The 21,046-nt window shown below is 40.1% G+C and overlaps 1 protein-coding gene across 2 annotated transcripts in view; it reads right to left on the minus strand.

Moving 5' to 3' along the window:
• Positions 1-21,046, minus strand: part of LOC111147270 (paraoxonase 2) — a 28,306-nt gene that overhangs the window by 2,322 nt on the left and 4,938 nt on the right. Inside the window, exons 2-6 of one of the 2 annotated variants that reach the window (XM_022503210.1) lie at positions 16,229-16,299; positions 9,521-9,576; positions 5,013-5,178; positions 4,348-4,474; positions 2,454-2,654 (exon numbers count right to left, since the gene is read on the minus strand). In XM_022503210.1, the coding sequence (XP_022358918.1) occupies positions 2,454-2,654; positions 4,348-4,474; positions 5,013-5,178; positions 9,521-9,576; positions 16,229-16,299 (621 nt within the window). The remainder of the gene's footprint in view (positions 1-2,453; positions 2,655-4,347; positions 4,475-5,012; positions 5,179-9,520; positions 9,577-16,228; positions 16,300-21,046) is intronic. The other variant, XM_022503211.1, reaches the window with a different exon arrangement.

The following is a 21,046-nucleotide window of genomic DNA, read 5'->3' on the forward strand; positions in this document are numbered from 1 at the left end:
TCAAGGAATGCTTGATAAAGGTCAATTTTTATTTAAAAAGCAAGCTTTCAAAATCAATTCATTGTTGCTACAAACAATCACGGAATTGTTAAATGATTTCTCAAGAGGTTTGTAAGGGGGAAAGTAATATAGAACATTATTTTGAACATAAAGTCTGTGATATTTGCCACCGAAAGGACAACAAAACAAATGTCTGACTTCCAAAAAAAAGTTTACATATCCCACGATATTTTTGATATTTCTATGTATCATGTTCACACAGAAATACAAAGTAGCGAACAGAACACACTTTATTATTTATTAATAATCATTCATTCTTAATAAAATGTTTATTACCATATTGAGAATTTTCAGAGTAAGAGATAAGAATCTATTTAGAACAATCTGCCTACATCTAAGCAGGGTGAATTAATGGACTACTTTACGGTAATTTTACTCATTGAATTGACCGTTCCATGGCAACAGTTCTATTGAGCAATTATCATGTGTGAAGCCATGAGCTCAGTATTGTGACGGACATAAAGAAGAGACAACCTTCTCCTACAGAGTTTCTGGTGCGTTGGGATGATCAGACTGGTTTGTACACATGAAACAAATAATATAGCATGATTGGTTACACGAGAAAGAGTTCAGGCCTAGAGACCGAAGAAATACCTAACTCCTGAGAACACAGAAGGCTTCACAAAGGAAGGGCATCTGCTGCGGCTATGGATGGAGAGACTGCATTTGAGGAAATGAGGACAAAGCACCTTCTAGGCAGAAAAAAGCTTGTGAGCAAAGGCACAGGGGCAAGAATTGAGAGAGGCATATTTGCAAAATAATGAGTTCTTTGTCTAAAGCAGGGAAAGTATGAAAAGGGTCAAAAAGGGAGGTTGAAGCTCCCCTATTAAAGCAAGTCCAACCCTTTAGCTTTCCCTGATTTGATAAGCAATTGGGTCCCACTGAATTTGCAGAATAACAAAGTGGCATAATAACAAACGGCCAGTTCCATTCAACAAGTCCTGAGCATTTGCTTTTGCACCAGGCAGGGCTCAGCAGGAGGAGTCCAAGAAGAAGCTGGCCGGGCCCCCTCTTTCAGAGAGCCTTAAGGGCTCATGGAATACAGAAAGACAGAACTGGCAACAAGGCAAAAAATGTCAGCAGACTGAAAACAAGTTGGCTACTACCGGCTACTACTCTAGCCAGAGAGGGTAAGAACCTAAAGCGGGCAGGCGTCAGTGGGAAAGGAAAGGGGGGAGAGGATGGCTTGCTCCTGGGGTGGCCAGAGAGGGCAAAAGAGGAGTTAGAGCTGAATCCTCTCTCATTATTCTTGTTTGCAGCTCAGGTGCTGGAAAGTTTGAGTCTCATAATTGAAAGATGAGAGTTGGGGGAGAAAAACAGATTTGGCAGGAGAGTTACAGACAATTTAAATGATTCTACATTCGTCTTCTATAATCAACAAGAAAGAAGAAATTGTGTCATGAAAAAAGACATTGAGTTGTCAAGGAATGCCAAATTTATTTCACGTTATGTTTGCAGGAGTTTAAATTGTTCAATGTGCTAAGGTAGTACAAAGGGAAGTTAATAAAATTTAATTTCCTTTCTATATGCTATGGTTGGACGTAGAGAAACAGTGGGATAATTTGGGAGGGGGGTCACTGGGCAATATCTATTAAAGTTACCATTTAAAGGGGTCACTCTTCAAGTAAGTAGTTCTACTTTGAGGGATCTGTTCTATAGAAACAGTTGTACAAACGTGCAGACAGGGCTCAGAGCATCACTGTCAACCCGCGCCCAGGCGGCATTCACACCCAGGTCTGTCTTATCATCCCAAAACCTGAAGATGGATTACACTGCAATGCTCCCTTCAGGAGCTATTCCTTAAAAATATCTGGAGAAGCTTCAGTGGTAAATGAAAAATACATTTTATATATAAAAAAAAATATATGTATATATATATATATATGAAAACCAACCTATGCATCCATTAACAGAGAATTGTTTAAATTACTTTAAGATCATCCCTATCATAGAATAATATGCAGCCAATGAAACAAAGATATCTTTATTTAAAAGGAAACACCTACCTCACCCTTTAATAGGTATATGTAAATAACCCAGTTCATAACAATTCACATTTACAAAATTAAATTCTACAATGATATTTAGATATTATATGTAAATATATATATGTGCTTAGTATATATTAAATATTACATATAAACATTATATATATTTAATACAAATATATCAATGTATATATTTTACATATGTGTGTGTGTGTATATATATATATATATGTATATATATATACATATATATATATATGTATATATATATACATATATATATATATATCATAGACAAAAACATATCAAGGAAGCTTTTTACATTGGAAAAAACCAGCAAAGTGAGGAATCTGACCCAGCACCACTACTAAGGAGAAGAGAAGATACTCTTATGAGGAGTCATACTTTTTATCGGGTGAAATATTGATCCCATTTGCTGCATCAAATCCTTCTGCTACCACTTTAACTTCATTTGGACTGTAGTAAACAACATTTGCCCAGTGTAAGTTCAAGTATGTTTCCAAATACTTTAAGAAAGGATCAGAGAAATAGTGGTCATTGGTGGCATAGAAATGTGCTGGTCCCACAGCTATGATATCGTTCACACTGAAAGAGAAAAAATAATCCATGAGAGAAAAGAAGCAGCCAGCGTCTCCATATTAAAGATTAAGTCTCGGGGCGCCTGGGTGGCTCAGTGGGTTGAGGCCTCTGCCTTCAGCTCAGGTCATGATCTCAGGGTCCTGGGATTGAGCCCCGCATCTGGTTCTCTGCTCCGCAGGGAGCCTGCCTCCACCTCTCTCTCTGCCTGCCTCTCTGCCTACTTGTGATCTCTGTCAAATAAATAAATAAAATCTTTAAAAAAAAAAAAAAGATTAAGTCTCTGGAAGGACGGCATATACAACCTGTGCTTTACATTTTTGGTACGAGGTTTCCCAGGAAAAGCTCAGCTGAAAGTCACATGGCTATGGTCATAGGTAATCTACTATAATATCGTTTTTCAGAGAACAATTTTGCAAGATAACAGGTAATCTGAAGACAGGTCATTTAGCAATTATGGCAGGTCTATTATAAAAGAAAAAAAGAACTTCGTGCCAACAGGCTATGTTTTTTGACAGCCAGAAATGTCGGGTTTAACAAAACATGAAAGGGTACGACTATCTAGAGTACAGAGCTGGCTAGAGCCGCACTGGCTGCTGAGCCGGTCGGGCCGTTAATAACATTTACCTAGCCTTCATTTACTCAGTTGCCAGATTTTCCTGAGTTCCTCTGCTTGGTTATTAGTCAAACTAAGGTTGCCTGTTCAATTTCTACCTGACTCACAAAGACGACCTGCCGAGAATGAACAGGCCCTCCACAGACACGTGCAGAGAGATGGATGATGAAATTGCCATAGTGCAATGATTCAGATGAGAGATTTATATGCTGAAAACAATTACATTTTTAAAACCAGTTAGGCAAGGGCGTTATTAAATTTAAATTCCAATTACCCTATGCAACACTTTCTGAAAGAGCTGCTTTCTTCTTTGTTCAGTGAAAAACAGAGCTACAGGGAAGGTGGGTCCCCTCTTTCTGAAAGGGACCATGATGCAGAGGCTGCCTGGACAGTATTTATGCTCCTATTTATTATGAAGTGCATTTTTTGGGAAGAAAAATTGGAAGTTACATGCGGAAGCCCTAGATAGGGATGGAGAAATTAAAAATATTCATCAAAGTTCAAACTTAAAAGAAGCAATAGGCTAATGCAAGTGGAGCCAGGGAGATGCACATGAGTCTCCTTTAGCCACATTATCAACTGGCGGTATGTTCTGGAAGGAAGAGTGACCAGCTTCCAGTCTGAATCCCTCCAGCTCTGTGTGGCCATCAGCCCCCAGCTACCAGGACCCTGGTGGAAGCACTCTGTAGTAGTCCCACACAAAGCACACCGGCATCATTTAAAGGAGGCTACTCTTCCTTGGCAGGACAAAGTATTATGGTTCGGGTGATGAGTCATCTGAGATGGAAGGTGACAGCAGGAAAAACAGGGACGCTTGTCTCCTGTTCCCTAGATGGACCTGAGGAGCAACGCCCCTGTAATCCAGTGTTTTATCATTTCTCAGGGGAGTCCTCAGAGAACACTGGTTATTATGAATGACATTGACTTTCCTTGCTCTACAAGGAAACCACACACACACACGCGTGCGTTTTTACATATGTGTCTACATACACATATCTCAGCTCTTATCGAAGCTGAGAGGACCATCATGGGGAATACATGGAAATGCCAGAGACAGACTGGAGAATGAACAAAAGGGCTGAGTACCTTGGAAGAAGTTCATGTTTGATTGTTTTTAGATGCAAAAGGGAATTTTCTTCTTCTTCAAATTTAAAAATTTCCACTGTATTCTTGAATTCTGGGTGGTTTACAACGAAGAGATAAACTGTGTCGTCTAAAGAATTGAAAGAACAGAGTTAATTTACAAGACAGAACTACAGGACCTCTGAGCAGACACTGACATTTAAATCCACAGGCGGGGAAAGGTTGAACGTATGAGCTGTTAGGCGACCTAACAGCTCATTCTTCTTCCCCGTCTTTCCCATCACTGTCTGGCTGGCATCATTTCTGATCATCGGTCCCCTGACCTTTAAGAAAGAGTGTTTTCCACTCCATATACAGAATTAATGAATAATCTGTTTATAGTTTAATTCAGAACCACAGCTCTTTTTTAATGCAATAATCATAGGTATATGAAAAAAGGTTATGAAATCTAAACATTCTCCCAGGTATTACCTGTTAGAAATTCCAAATGTGGCCTAAGTTGCTGCTAGCTGGAGTGGCAAGTGATCAACTTATTTGTATGAAGAATACAGTAATAATTCATGAGTTAATTGTTCTTCTGTTACTATAGATATGATCCAAATCTATTTTCCACAGTCATTTGCAAACCATGAGAAGCTTCTCCATGTGAGGAGCTCATCAGCCCTTACCGTTGTCTATGAAGGTGCTGATACCATGTGGATTGAACGAAGCCAAATTGAACCCACGGCTGATTCTTAATTCCAGGGCCCTCGGGTTTTCTTTTTTTAGATCCATCATTAGTATCCCTCCAGGCTTATCTGGGGAAAAGCTATGGAGTCCTGGACATTTCAAACCCTTTTCAAAACAGAGGAAAGAGTTAAATATAGAGGCTTCCAGGTGTTTATGGGCTAAAATGGGCTGTATAAATAAATGATAAATAGACTTTGGTTAAAGGCAGCGGCATTACAGCTACAAACAGCAAGAAAGCAGAGAGGAGAGGATGGAAAAAAAAATAGGAATTGGGGGCTGGAGAGCTTCAAGATGAACGGGAACGGATTCTTCTGAGTCGAAGCACAAGCCTAGGGGCTTGTGGGGCCTCTTAAGGGGCTAACCAGAAGGTTGGTGGATGGGGAGATACCAAGCAGAGTTGGGGGGTGGGAAGAAGTGAAAGTTTACACGTGGGCTGTTGACCCTCAAGCTCTTGGCCTGCCCTTCGCTCATACAGAGCTCAAAATCTTGGTGAACAGTATTAAGTCAAGACTCCCCTCCTTGCCTCATTCCCAAGATCCAATCCACCAGCAAATCCTGTTGACTTGACCTTGAAAAATATATCCCTTCATAAGGATGTGAATCTTTCTCACCGCTTTGGCCATGACTGCCCTGACCCAAACCACCCCCCCAATGACGGCAACGGCTCACAACTAACTGTCCTTTTTATTTTTTCTGGCCTTTCCCTATGGAAGACTGGTCTCCCACCAGCGTCCAAATTAAGTCAGATGATGTCACGCCTCTGGATCAAAACTCCATCTCGCTCAGATTATGAAGTGAAAGTTCTTCGGGTTCCCTGTATGGTCTGCCCTGCTCACCCTCCTGCACCTTCCCCACCCCAAACACTCCAGATCTCGGCCCTCATCTCCTACTGGCCACATGGCTTCCTAAAGCTCTTCAAACATACCAGGCACATTCTCACCTCAGCACCTTTATACACACTGTTCCCTCTGCCTAGGAATGCTCCCCACCCCACCCCACCCCGCCCCAAGATCTAGGGGTCCCAGATGCTTTGTATCTGTGTCAAATGGCACTTATCGTCATTTGGCACAGATGCATACGTAGACATACAGAAATGGAAGCCTGACCACACCCTCAGCACAGCTCTCCCGAGTCTCCACTGCCCCACCTTTCTTACTTCTCATTAAAGTGCTGCAAGCATCTGACACAGATCCATCCTCATCCCACTGGAACAAGAGTCAGGACTTTGTCTCCTTCGCTCACTGCTAGGTCCCAGGGCCTGGAGCTGTGCCTGGCATATAGTTTGTCATTTCCCCACTGACTGCAAATATCACCTCTATGTACATGTACATGTATGAGATCCCTCTGCATTCTGATCTGTCTGGGGACTCTGGCCTATCCTTGTACCAATACACCACTCTTTAATTACCATAGCTTTATTTCTAATTACAGCCACTCTATTTATGGTGAGTCCCCATATCCCACACCTCATCGTTTTATTGTCACAAACTAGTCTTAGATATTTTTCTTCATTGATTTTTCTGTACCAATTTTGAGAATTAAGTTGCTGCTCTGAATGGAACATTATTACTTTTATTTTTATGACTCTTACAGCTCCTACTTGGTTCTTCCTTGTGCACGGGAAAGCTAGTGAGTTTTACATGTTCGTTTTGAATCCAACCACTTCACTGAACTCTCCCCGTGGATGAAACAGTCTACTGGTTGAATGTCTTGGATTGTCTAAAAAGCAGGTAACGATGATGTCTGAAAACTATGGCAGTTTTGACTTTTCTCCCCACCTCGTATTTCTCTTTCTTGTTTTACTGGGTTATTAAGAACTCTAGTAGAGGGGCCCTTGGGTGGCTCAGTGGGTTAAAGCCTCTGCCTTTGGCTCAGGTCATGATCCCAGGGTCCTGCGATCGAGCCCTGCATCGGGCCCTCTGCTTGGCAGGGAGCCTGTTTCCTCCTCTCTCTCTGCCTGCCTCTCTGCCTACTTGTGACCTCTGTCTGTCAAATAAATAAATAAATAAATAAATAAATAAATAAATAAAAATCTTAAAAAAAAAAAACCAACTCTAGTAGATTACTGATGGTCGTAATATTTGGGGGCATTTTCTTCCTTTTCTAAACATTTATGGGAAGGTGGCTAATGTTTTACCACTAAGAAGGACATCGGCTGTAGGTTTCAGAGAAATTACCTTCCATTTCTAGTTTTCTTGGAGCTTTCAACCAGGAATGAAAGGTTGCATTTTATTTCATGTTTTCTCAGGACTCACCGAAATAATCTAGGTCTTTTCTCTTTGAGGTCTTTTAAGTCAAATTTTATGCAAATCTAAAAGAGTATGTCAAAATTAAGTCTCACTTTATGCACAAAGTTGAGCATAATAGAAATTATCTCCAATTTTAAAAAACCTATCAAAATGATAAAACTTCAAGGCTGGCAGGCTCAGGAAGCAGAATAAACTAGAATTACATTATCCCTTCATGGCAGGGTCACTTCACAGGCTGATAATCTCTATTTTATATCACTGTCCCATCATGAAGCATGACTTCAAGAAAGAAAGCTCTACCAGAGATGGTGGATCACTATTCATGGTTATTTTAATGCTCCCTACCATTTAACCATGTTTTTTCTCTTTGCAAAAGTTTGATTCATTTTTACTTTCCGTAAAATACACATACCAAAATTTACCACCTTCACCATTTTAAGCATACCTTTCAGTGGTGTTAAGTACACTCCTATTGCTGTTTAAATCTTTCTTATATTCTATTTTCTGTCATCCAATTCTTCACGAAGAGGGATGCAGGTTTTGGGCTGACCCTCATACCCATAACCACAGAAGAAGATGTGTCAGATGGGCTACCATGTTTGGAAGAGGAAGAGACAGGGGCTGTGAGATACCCACTACTCGTTTAGAAAGAAGTGAATTCTGGGAAACAGGAGAGACAGTGCTGAGTAATTTAAAAATTAGCAGTACAGTGGGATTGTTTCCAAATTTCAAAAAAAATAAAAGACAGTCAGATAACCAAGGAAGGACAAACAAGCTGAGGAAATTGTATACACACGGCTACAAGATCATTGTGACTGTCATTAGCCCCTCAGTGGAAATGACTATAGATTTACGTGCGTGAGAACCTCAGTTCTCCCAATTCAGGTTTATTCCTATGGGGGCTGAGATCTTGAAACATGTGATTTCTGGATTACAAAAATCTCTGAAAATACCTCTTTTGAGAAAAAAAAAAAAGCAGGTGATTTCTAGTTTCCTCAGGATTTTTGCATCTCTAGTTACAAACGATTCTGACAAGGGGTCCTAGTGTTTTCTCCTAAGCCTATAACACGTGTAAGCATGTGCTTCCTAACAAACCTATAATACTAGAAATATCATTTTACTCATTCTGTGTAGGTAAGTACATAACCTTGTCTTTTGAGACTGTATTTTTAAAACTTAACATAAATTTTAGTGTTCTTGCCAAAGCCCACAATATTTCTTTTTTTCCTCCTCAGTGGTAACAACCAGCTGCTCAATGTTCCACCTAAAAACCATCAGGAACCTGACCAGTATCCTAACCCTCATTCTCCAAGCCGAGTTCTCTGACCCTTCCCAGAGGTCCGACAACTGTTTATTTGTGCCGTGACTCTTCAAAAGCAACCCTATGCTTGTCAGAGCTGAATCTCAGAGCCTGAAAATAATGGATGCTGAGCGGGAACAGAATCATCACAGGCCGCCTTCCTCAAGGAAAACCGAAGCCGTGATGACGCCAAGGACACTCATGGGGGCCCTCGCCACGGAAGAAAGGTGGTCAGAACTTCCTCATCGCCCACTCACACAGTTTTCCAGTTAGATGGCAACTGGTGTAGGCCAGCACGCGGGCCAATTGATTTTACAGTCTTCCCAATGTCTGCCCAGGGAAGCGGTTATTTTTCAGCTTCTAAGAATTAAGGCAAAAGCGAAAGGTATCAATAAACTCAGTTGATGACCTTGACAAGAAGCGATTCAGGGGGAGAAAGAAAGAAAGAGAAAGGCTTGGTCTGGGAAAGTTGGTATATTGTTTGAAAATAAACAACAGCAGCAAGAATATGAGCTTAAAATTGAGTAGCTAATGGAAGGAGAGATAGATGCTTTACGTAAAAGAGTATAATGTAGTACGGAATAGCCACAACAATGCCCAAAGTATGCTTTTTAATAAGAAACTTTCGAAACACAGATTGCGTTGGAATATTTTAGTACAATGCGGTGGGGAATAAAGAGCAATTAATCAATTAGCAAAGACATTTTCATCTCTACATTTAGATAAGCTTGAGGACATTTTCCAAAATTCTGCTCAAACTGTCTTTTTTTTTTTTTTTTCTTCCAGAACATATTTTTGAAAGTGAGGAATTTTAAGAACAAGTTACTTGCTCTGCAGGCCCTCATCAAACACTCCTGTCCCTCCTCCACCGGGACTGGTGAACGAAGGAGCTACTCACCACGCTAAGGAAAGCCAGACCATTGGGAAGTATGTCAATATCATCTGCGCCAGCTTCTGTAAGTTCAAGAGATAGATAAATGTCACGTTCAAATTCTATTATTTGTTAGGTCTAACTGGGACTTAGTTTACTTTGTCGGTGCCTGCATTTTTAGGAATGGTTCTAATTTTTTCCAAGGAACCTACCTACCACTCTCTTTAATATACGTCAGTCCAAATCCCTTCCTGCAGTGAACCTCTGACTTTAAATGTTAGATATTTTATGTTTACTCAAATCAAAGTCAAGCAATCACTACATTTCCAGCTATAATACAGGAAAAGTTGACATCTGTACACTCTTCTGATAAACATCCAGATGTCTCTACAAAAGTAATTGACATCAGGGGAATATTAACTTTCAGAGAGAAGGGCTCATAGTCATTTAACCATGCAAATATCCTTGTCCCTTTCTCTGCTCATTCAATCTGAAGCAAACACAGACATTTCTCTCATTAACAGAGATAAAACACCTGGGATTATATATGCCCTCTTTAAAAAACAATGTCTGCTTGTTCTCATAAGCAAAGAAAGCCTTCCATTTAATCTTTAAATTTAGGCTTTAAACTACAGAAAACAACCAGCAAAAGAAAATTAATGAAAAATACCATGCACCTAAGCCAGCTGAATCTTCTAACGCTTGTCTCTGAGCAGGCTACAATTACTATTGATTGTTTATTGATTGTCTGCAGTCCACTCCACACAGCACAGCAAATAATTAGACACAAGACCTTCCCAGTGGTCTCACTGTGTAAATTCCGCAGACAGATAATAGACCCAAACACAAGAAAAGAGGAATAAAAATGGCTTAGATTAAGCCAAATCATGACACATTCTTTGAGTCCACAAAATCCAATCTTCCCCTTTAAGGCCTCTCCAAAGACTTTCTCCAAGATTATTTCTAGGTTGTCAAAAACAAACAGCATCTACGCAGCCGTTTTGGTTTTGATTCATGAGTTTGCCTTTGGCCGGTTGCCTCCAGTGTCACTGGCTCTATCATAGTGGAGAAAAGCAGAAGAAAATACAAATGCCAAGAACTTCGCTTTGCAAAGACAACTGCAATCATGAACACCTGCAAAGTCTGCTCCTTGGCAAGAAGATATATACATATATATGCTTACACATGGCATAATGGAGGAATTCTTCACCTGGGCCTGTGGATTCCTAAGGAGCCACAAATGGGTTCTATAGTCTGTGAACTTGTTAAAATTCTATGCAATGCAAAATGTCATCTGTATGCTCAGCTGGGAAATTGTCTATGAAAAGGATCCTTGGCTTTCAGCAGTTTTAAAAAAAGGTCAGTAATACCTCAAAAAAAGTTAAGAATCCCTAGTCTCTAGACCCATGGTGGTTCTCAACTGGTGATACGCAGGGATGGGGGGAATTCAACCCCACATGTGTATATATGCAGCCACAAACATACAAACACACACACACTCACAGGCACAGGTCAGTCTGAAGTTTTACTTTTTGGATCCACTGAATAGGAAGTCAATTAAGTAAAACTGGTTGCTTCTGAAAAATTGCTTAAAACAATTTAATTTCAATGTGTACATGCTAATACATAAAGTACAAGAAAAGGTATATAGAAACAAATTAAGATTTTATTTATTTATCTGACAGACAGAGATCACAAGTAGGCAGACAGGCAGGCAGAAAGAGAGAGGGAGAAACAGGCTCCCTGCTGAGCAGAGAGCCCAATGCGGGGCTCGATCCCAGGACCCTGAGATCATGACCTGAGCCGAAGGCAGAGGCTTTAACCCACTGAACCACCCAGGAACCCCAGATATATAGAAACAAATTAACCAGGTTTCTTTGGGTGGTAGGATTATGAATGATTTTCATTTTCTTCTTTATACTTTTCTTTGTTTAAAATTTTCTACAAACAACGGTACCATTTTAGTAATCAAGAGAAGGTTTTTTAAAAGATATTTGCATTTCAACCACGCTGTAACTTCTTTCTGTTTAACCCCATTGCCTAATTCCAAGGGAAAAAAAGTCTTATCTGCAGTTTTCTTTAGAGTATTTTCCAGATCTACCCCCCACCGCATCTTCATTTCTGTATCCATCACTACAAAAGAATGTTACCATTTCTTTTTTTTTTTTTTAAGATTTTTTTATTTATTCATTTGACAGATAGAGATCACAAGTAGGTAGAGAGACAGGCAGAGAGAGAGGAGGAAGCAGGCTCCCCGCTGAGCAGAGAGCCCGATGCGGGGCTCGATCCCAGGACCCTGGGATCATGACCTGAGCCGAAGGCAGAGACTTTAACCTACTGAGCCACCCAGGCGCCCCAATGTTACCATTTCTTATCACTGCTGCGGTGTGATTACTGCAAGAGTAGTCAATGCTGGAGAAATTTTTTCTCCTCTAATTTAATAATAGGAGTAGTACCAGCAGTAATAGTAATAGCTATTAAGGTATAGAGTTTACTGAGGGCCACACTCCTTGTAAACACTTTACATACATTATTTCACATAATTTCCTATACTCTAAGAAGCACTATTATCTGTTACTTCAGAGTTAAGAATATAGGGCCTTTGAACGGTTAGGCAAATTGCTCAAGGTCTGGGACTTTGAGTCCTTTTGTCCTTCTTGAGTCCCAAGAAGCTGGGACTCAAATCCTTTTGTTCTGACTTCAAAGCATACAGAAAAAAGACAACCTAGCATAGAATGAATTCTCTCTGTCAGAACCATCACTGCTTCCTCTCTGAAGACACTTGACTTTGTAAATTTGACTGTGGTCAGTTCCATAGGTTGGCTTCCCCTGTAAAAGTTTTGCTTCCATGCCTCCTCCCAAGATCTTCACCAATCCATACTCTGCACTTTTCTGTACAAGCTCGTTCAAAACCCTCTTGGTGAGAAAGTCTTCTAGCTTAACACATCTGATTTTTTATTTTTTCTTATTCCTTTGGTAATGATCTGTGTCTGAGATGGCTAACTGCTCCCCACTATCCATACTCCCCTTTCTCCTTTCCAGCCACAGGTGCCTGGCAACACACCACAGACATATTCTGCACTTTCTCCCAAGAATTGTGGCCATTTGCCTCGGTTCAGGTTAATGGCATGTGAGAGCACAGTATGCATGTAATTTCTGGGTAAAATAACTAAAAATAATAGCCACATCAATGTTCTTTCTACCTTTCCTGCTGGGAACTGGCCGTAACTGGAGTTCTAGTCCTTGACCAAGAAGCAGTGTGTTGAAGACAATGGTGTTGCTCCATCAGCCTTTGTACCAGATCCGCCACACCAAGCGTAGTCATCTTATCACCCTAGGCCATTTGCTTATCTTTAGACAGCCAAGTAAAGGAAGATAAATTTCTCTCTCCTCTAGGTGTAACTTTACAACAGCAAATCAGCCCTTGCCATTCCCAATAGAGTATCTGAGATATAATGTACCTTTTACTGTCCACTCTTTGCATACTGGGGAGGTATGTGTGTTAATTACTCTGGGAGGAGATATTATATTAGAAAGATAATTTGCAAAAGGTACTAAACCTTTCTGAGCTTTGAGTCCTTCTGTCATAAAAAAAAAAAAAAGAAAGAAAGAAAAAAAGAAATAAGAAATCTAAATCTCACAGTAGTGTGTATTTTGTTTTCCTTTCATAGGTAGAGTGTAAAGTAACAAACTGATCACAAGGGCTGCAAACTTCAATGCCTCTTTTTTTTTTTTTTTAATCTCCCCAGCAGCAGTTTTTGTAAAGGTCTTGATTGCCAAGTGTATAAAACCACTAATTAACTCAAAGAGACAATCCATTGAAAATTTTATTTTAGTCCAGTACTCTGAATGCCTGCATTAAGCTTTTAAGCCTCAAATAGACTTAACTAGCTCCTGTCATTATAATTTTTATTATTTAGATGTCGATATTAGGCCAGATTCTGGGTAAGAGCTTGGTTTCTATCTGTAAGAGACGAGGGGAAGGAATACAGAAAATGGGACAGTGAGCCTACTCTGTGCCCCTACAGAAGGCACACATCCTGTATGCTGTGTGGCAGATGATTATCACTTATTAAAACAGAAAGACATGAGATGATATGTATAAAGCACCAGAATGGCTAAGAGTTCATTTCTAGTCATGGTGAATACAGCACTGGAGAGAGAGAGAGAGAGAGAGAGAGAGAGACAGAGAGAAAGTGTGTGTGTGTGTGTGTGTGTGTGTGTGTGTGTGTGTGTGTGTTGGTATGTGCCTATGGGTTCTGATGGGGATGGAAGGATAGGGGAAAGTGGTCTTACCTCTTACACGGACTGTGGGCCTCAAGTGCATGGCTACTACTGTTTCCTAAGAGAAGATTACCCTTGTTGCCTACCATAATAAGTCGCTTTGGCCTGTATGGGAATGTACACGCCCCACACACTATTTTTCCTCATAATCAAAAGACCACTGAATAGGCGACTGTTATTAAACACATATAACCCCATGCTATTATTAGCCAGTAGGCATCACTAACATAGCATTCAACAAATGTTCATACAGTGCATGCTAACCACAGAGCAAAAACAAAAAGAAAGAAAGAAAGAAAAAAGCACAATTCTAATTAGCTCTAAAAATGTATCCCAAATGGGCTTCTAATCACTCATCGTCTTCGCTCTGTTGCCTTTTGAAGTGCCTCAGAGGCATTAAACACTTCACGAGAAGGGCCATAGGTGACATATTTCCTCATTCTTTCCAATTCCAGACAGTAGCTCACACACATCACAACATAAAGGTCACAAACACAGACAGACGCCTGTTCAGAATACAAATGTCTTTGGGCTTGTTTTTCTCCGAGGAGCCCTCCATCCCAGTGAGTTGTAACAGCAATCCACTTGGTGGTTCATCCTGTAATGTGTCTGGCTGTGCCCTATTGTCTACTCTGAGACTCGAATTCACAGAAGGTGGGCTCCACAGGGCCAAGAACTGTTTAATAATTTGACAATTATTAACTCAGTAGCCACAGTAACCTTCGAGAGCATGGACTCAACCTCCCAACCTTGTACAACATCCCTCACAGATGCCATCGGGCTCTTGCTTAGCGGCCAGTTCTGAGGGGCTCCTCGTGACGGCAGTCAGAAGGCAGGGAATAGCAACTGAGTTTCCTGGGACTCCCAACAAGCTTATTTCTAGGACCGGCTGCCTTATCTGGCACAGATCTAGCCAGTCTGCTATTTGATCCTGAGTTTGTATCTCCCTGCTAAGTGCAACAGTAACAAAGAGGAGAAGCTCCAGACGAAAGAAGTCAAGGAGTCTAGACCTAGGGAGATGGGACTGGGAAAAAGTACCAAAGTAGCGATGGTAACTAGGAGACAGGGCATATAAGAAACAGATGTGTGAGGGAGAGGCAAATAACAGAACCAGAAGGTTCTACCTGAAGTAGAGAAGGCTGCCCTGAAAACTGATAGGTTCCATGAAAATGAAGCCTTCTTGTGTGTGATCCAGCAAAGGATCACTACTCTGTTTTTGCTCAAAGAGCATTCTGAGCTCTGTCTGCAGTGAATGTGCTTGTAACTATGATGTACTGAGTTTATTACCGTTGCCAACTCCAGGGCAATTCAGCAATGACAAAATTTTAAACATTAAAAAAAAAAATATATATATATATATATATATATAAAATATTTATAATATATAGTTATATTTATAAAAAGAAAAAATCTATATATAATACACATACATACATATATTTTGAGAGAGAGAAAGGGTGAGAGTGTGAGCATGCGTGCACGTCCACGTGTGCACACACACACACACTCACACACACACACACAGGGCAGAGGGGAGAAAATCTTCACACATCCAGAGTGGAGCCTGACGCAGGGCTTGATCGCACAAGCCTGAGATCACGACCTGAGCTAAAACCGAGAGTTGGATACTTAACTGACTGAGCCAGCCAGGCAACCCCAACTGTCAAAACTTTAACACACCCACTAACTGAACAACAGTCTCACTGTTAAAAGAATTTATCCTACCGATATACAAGACCTCTATGTACAATGATATTCACTGATTGGTTTGTAGTTGCAAAAAAACTAAAGCCATCCAAATGTGCATTAAGATGGAAATAATTAAATCCACCATGGTACCTGCAAACATGAAAAAGAATGAGGCAGACCTACATGTGTTGACGGGGGAAGCTGTCCACATTGCATTTGGAATAAAGCGGGTTGTAGAATGTCATCTCATACTAAGACTCCACTTGTGAATAATACATACATATGCGTGTATTCGTTTACATTTGAGCTGGAAATGTCAGGAAAGAGAAGAAAAACTTTCTCTCTGGAGTTGCTTCTGTGGGGAATGGAGATTTTCTTGAGAGGTTTTTACTTTCCGTTTTGTGACTCCTCTTCCTTCTGACACCTTCACCAGCCAGCTGCTAGGCTGACAGCACACAGGGGCCACACACAGGGAAGAGCACAGACTTTACAAAACTAGTTCAGAAAAGTCATGCAACAGGCAAGAAATGAAACCATAAACATAGGATTACACAAATAATTAACAAATTGCAGTGAGCATGAGAGAGAGAAGTAATACAGGTGCAGGAGATCCAAAAAAGATTGACTGAAGAGGTTTTTGTTGATTTAATGTGATTTTTCCTCTGATCAACACTAGTGGCATGCCAAAATACTGTTAATGAGTTTTTTTGTGTTGGTGGCCAAACAATATAAGGTGTATAACAAGCGTTTTCTCCTACTTACCAATTCCTTTAATGAGGTGGCAGTTTGGAAGGTCTACGGATTCTACTTCTCTGGAGGCTTTAAGTCGATTCCTGTTTAAAAAAAAGAAAAAATCTATCTGTTTATGTATTCCCTGCTTTGTTGCAGACAGGGTTTAAAGAGGCTTATAGCAATACATAAAACACAGCATAAATCTAAAGCAGATAAAAGAGAAGATAGAAAAACAAGGGTAAGAACATAAAATAGCACCAGAAATGAAGTTAAAATAAAAATGCATATCACAAAGTTCTAGATGTGAATGTGGGTCATAAAAGAAAGCCAGTAACTCAACAAATAAACTTGTAAAGCAAGTTCCCAAGCAAATGGGAACACGGCAGCAGGTCACACTTCTCCCAGCTCTGGTGTGGTGGGAAGAGCTCCAGATGGAGACCCGGAAGCTGAGGGCCCAGCAGAGCTGAACAGCGCTCAGACCCTCTGCGAAATGACATGGGGCCTGATGGGAGCCAGGAGAAGAGGCGGTTTTGCAGAGCCAGGTGCACAGAAGCTGTTATGAAACAACGTGGAGGCAGTCTCATCCCCATCCCAATATTTACTGTGTGAGGACATTGGAGAACACCAAGTAAGTGTAACAAAAGTACGCTGTGCTGTTGTTTCATAGAAAGTAAAGATGAAGAAATCATGAGGAAATGGTGAACTGTAAGGAAATGCCTTCTCCAGCATCCTGCCCGGGGAGAGGGCCACAAAGCAGTTTGGCCAAACACATCTGGGACTTCTTCTTCTGAAGCCCCAGGCTGTAGGCTTTCTCTTCACTTCCCTTGCTGTCTCTCACCTTCTCATTCTGTTTTCTACGGTCATAAGTCATAATAGGGTTTTCAGAGTCATTTACATTTTTTCCAAAGTGGGTCACACACACCACACATTTAAGAGAGAAAAATGACCATTTGCCACTTGTCCCTCTCCTATTTGAGTCCTTGACAGTGTCTGACTTCTAGACAGTGAATTTGGGGAAGGTTACTGGTCTCAGCAACATGGAAGAAGGCCAAGGCCTACCTAACCCAGAAATTACCAACAGGTGGTAGCAACTATATAATGTGGCAACTCATATCATATATCAAGCTTCTAATTAAAATGTTAATCAGTATGTTATTTTGAGGGGTGCCTGGGTGGCTCAGCCAGTTAAGCACCTGCCTTTGGCTCAGGTCATGAGCCCAGGGTCCTGGGATCGAGTCCCATGTTGGGCTCCCAGCTCAGTGGGGAGTCTGTTTCTCCCTCTCCCTCTAACCCTCAGCCCTGCTTGTGCTCTCTCTCTTGCTCTATTTCAAGTAAATAAAGAAAGAAATCAGTATGTTATTTCAAATCGTATAATTCAAATAGTGTGAAAATTTTTTGAAACAATATAGTGATAAGGCAATAAAATAAAATTAAAGTGAATAAAATAAATATATGAAATATAGAGATGTAGTAAAAATTTATAATAATACAAAATTTACAGTAAAGCAATAAAAAAGACAATGAATCTCATATTTACCAATCCCAGGTGATTTAAAGGAAGGAAATATGTACATTTGGCCTAGTGTGGTAGCAGTAACACTAGTGATGATGAGGTTACTACGGCTGATGACCATGGGGGGCAAAAGGAAATGAGTAATAAAAACAGCTAAAACTCACTGAGTCTACCACTGTTCTATGTGATTTACCTGAACGACTTCATTTAATTGTTAAAACAACCTTAAGAAGTAGGTACCATTGTCCCTGGTTTAGGGATGAGGGAAGTGACTCAGAGATGAAGGAATTTTGCTGAAGTTTGGCACCTGCTGGGAAGAACCTTCCAGAGGCAGTACTCTAACCAGCTATGGTATTTTTCTCAAAATGGGTGACGGGATCATGTTTCTGTCTTAGCAGCAAGCCTGCCTGACCATTAGCAAGTGAATCTCTGTAGGCCTCAATCTTCTTCATGCAAAAAGTAAGAATGAGGTTAGATGACCTCTCAGGTTCAGTGGACATTGCATGATTCCAGAAACAGATGGAACTATGTCAGTGGGTCCCAGCTGCAGTTTCATCAAGTTTCTGTATCATGGATTGGTTTGGGTGACAGTTTTATGCAACTTCATATTGTGCTCATTTAGCTATACAAAAATAAGGGTCATGAGGATTGTCATCTACCTTTTTCAAAGATAAATTATATGGATAAAATAAAATTCAGTTGTGTTTGAACACTCTAATATGGGTTATTTTTTAGAATCAACAATTGACGACAATTGGCAACAATTTTAGATCAACAATTGGCAATTACACATTGCCAATAGGGCAATCTTCCATCAGCTAGTTTAGCTGTACAATATCATCTCTAAATATGCAGACTGCCTACTATTAAAACTCGAGTTATAGGGCGCCTGGGTGGCTCAGTTGGTTAAGCGACTGCCTTCAGCTCAGGTCATGATCCCAGAGTCTCAGGATCAAGTCCTGCATCGCACTCCCAGCTCCATGGGGAGTCTGCCTCTCTCTGACCTTCTCCCCCCTTCATGTTCTCTCTCACACTCTCTCTCAAATAAATAAATAAATAAATCTTAAAAAAAAAAAAACTCGAGTTATACAAGGACTGTGCATAACTTCTGGTTAATCAAATAATTTTTTCTTATCTCTCTCTTATAATAAGAGAAAGACAGGATTTTGTTTCCAACTTCTGTGGCCCATCAAGACTTTCAAATTCCTTCAGTGGAAAACTGCTAGGCTTTTTACCTGGTAGAAGCACTGGTTCCCTGCTCTTTAGTGAACTTCTGTTTTCCAGGGTGGCAGGCCCTGTTCTCTGACAAACCTAAAGCCACCGTCACCCCCTTCCTTCTCCCTCCTTTCCACTGCAGAGACAGAAAGGCCAAACATTTGCTTTCCCAGAGTCCTTTGTATTTAGGGGTATTCATATGACACAGGCTTTGGAGAAAGACATTTTTGTTCCTGATAGAAAAGGCAGACACAAGAAGAGAGCTAACTGGCATCCCCCCTTTCTCCCTTCTTCATAATCTGACCATACATACGATGCTTAGGACTATAACAACCATTCGGTATTCTTAACATGACAAGAATGAGGACATAATGCCAAAAAGTGAAGGACTGAAGGACAAAAATACAAGAATCTAATTTTTATATGATTATGCGCTCAAGGGACAAGTTATAGAATGACTCACCTACAAAGTTTTTATCACGTGAGAAAAATAAGCCTTTATTTGCATATGTTACAATTAATTTGATGTATGTTACTTGCAACCGAAAGCACTCCTAACTGTTAAGAGATTGAAGAAGTTTGGGGGAATATACAAAGAGAAAGCTATACAAACCTCTTTGGACTAGCAGATCAATAAGCCTAAAAGCATTCGTGTCAAATTAGAAATAAACAAACAAATGGTACAGACACAGATAATTCTGGTATAGCCTCTTTGCTGCCTAGCACCTTATGTCCTAGCACACTTACGAATGTATGAGGTCAGAGATAGCAGACATGGCCAGTCAATCACAGCACTCCTTCCCCTTAACCCACAGCCAGCCTCATAAACAATGTCCCAGGCAACCACTACTGATCTAGGTTTCTTTTGTTTTCCTCACTTTCCTCTTCTTTTTCATTCAAATTGGGTTATTTTCCTTTGAGTTACAACTATATCATAGGTATAACACAGCAAAGAAAATACACTGTCTTCCTTCAACTGAGTCAAAAATCATTTGCCCAATGACACCCACTGTAAACATGTACATCGAGACTCTTAGTCTGGAGTCCAGTGACCTTTAAGGAGTCCATGGGTAAAATTCAGGGATCCATGAATAGGGATGGGGAAAAAAATACATCTTTATTTAAACCTAACTGAAACTAAATATTTCCTTTGATGATGAGTACAGGCAAGAAACCACAGAACTTTCTACTAGCAGTACCTGTGTCTCTCTGTCAATAAAAGAAATCACAGACATTGTAGATATCTCAAAATAATGTTTAGTTGTAATACCTCAGTTATTCAGTTGTAGACATCAAAATAATGTTTATACTCACTGCTACTTCAAAATATCTGTTGCTACATATTCAACTACCTTTATATCAATTTAAGGCTTTAATTAAGAAGCCTATGTTAGGGGTGCTTAGGTGGCTCATTTGTTAAGTGTCCACCTTTAGCTGAGGTTATGATCCCAGGGTCCTGGGATTGAACCCTGTGTTAGGGAGAGAGAGAGAGAGAGAGAAGCCCATGTTATTACATCATATATTAGATTTTAAAAACAGGTTGGTAATAGTATTTAAGTATTCAAATTAGTATTAACTTACATAGTATTTAATTTTGTTTTGGAATCCTATGTGTTTCATTTTATGCATTTAAAAACATGATGCTGACCAAGGGTCTACCAATTGATGAATGGCTAAAGAAGATGTGGTATGTACATATACAATGGAACAGTATTCAGCCATAAAAAAGAATGAGATCTTGCCATTTGCAGTGACATGGATGGAGCTAGAGGGTATCATGCTAAGTGAAATAAGTCAGAGAAAGACAAATACCATATGATTTCACTTATATGTGGAATGTAAGATAGAAAAAACCAAATGAGCATAGGGTTAAAAAAAGAGAGACAAATGAAGAAACAGACTGTTAACTATAGAGAACAAACTGATGGTTACCAGAGGGGAGGTGGGTGGGGGGATTCATGAGATAGGTGATGGGGATTAAGGAGGGCACTTGTGATAAGCACATGGTAATGTATGGAATTGCTGATTTACTATATTGTACATCTGAAACTAATATAACACTGTGTGTTAAATGGAATTAAAATAAAAACTAAAAAAAAAAAAAAATGAGAGAGGCACTA

The sequence above is a fragment of the Enhydra lutris genome, unplaced genomic scaffold (assembly GCF_002288905.1).
Source record: "Enhydra lutris kenyoni isolate GAN:26980312 unplaced genomic scaffold, ASM228890v2 scaffoldscaffold16, whole genome shotgun sequence".
Classification (NCBI taxonomy): domain Eukaryota; kingdom Metazoa; phylum Chordata; class Mammalia; order Carnivora; family Mustelidae; genus Enhydra; species Enhydra lutris.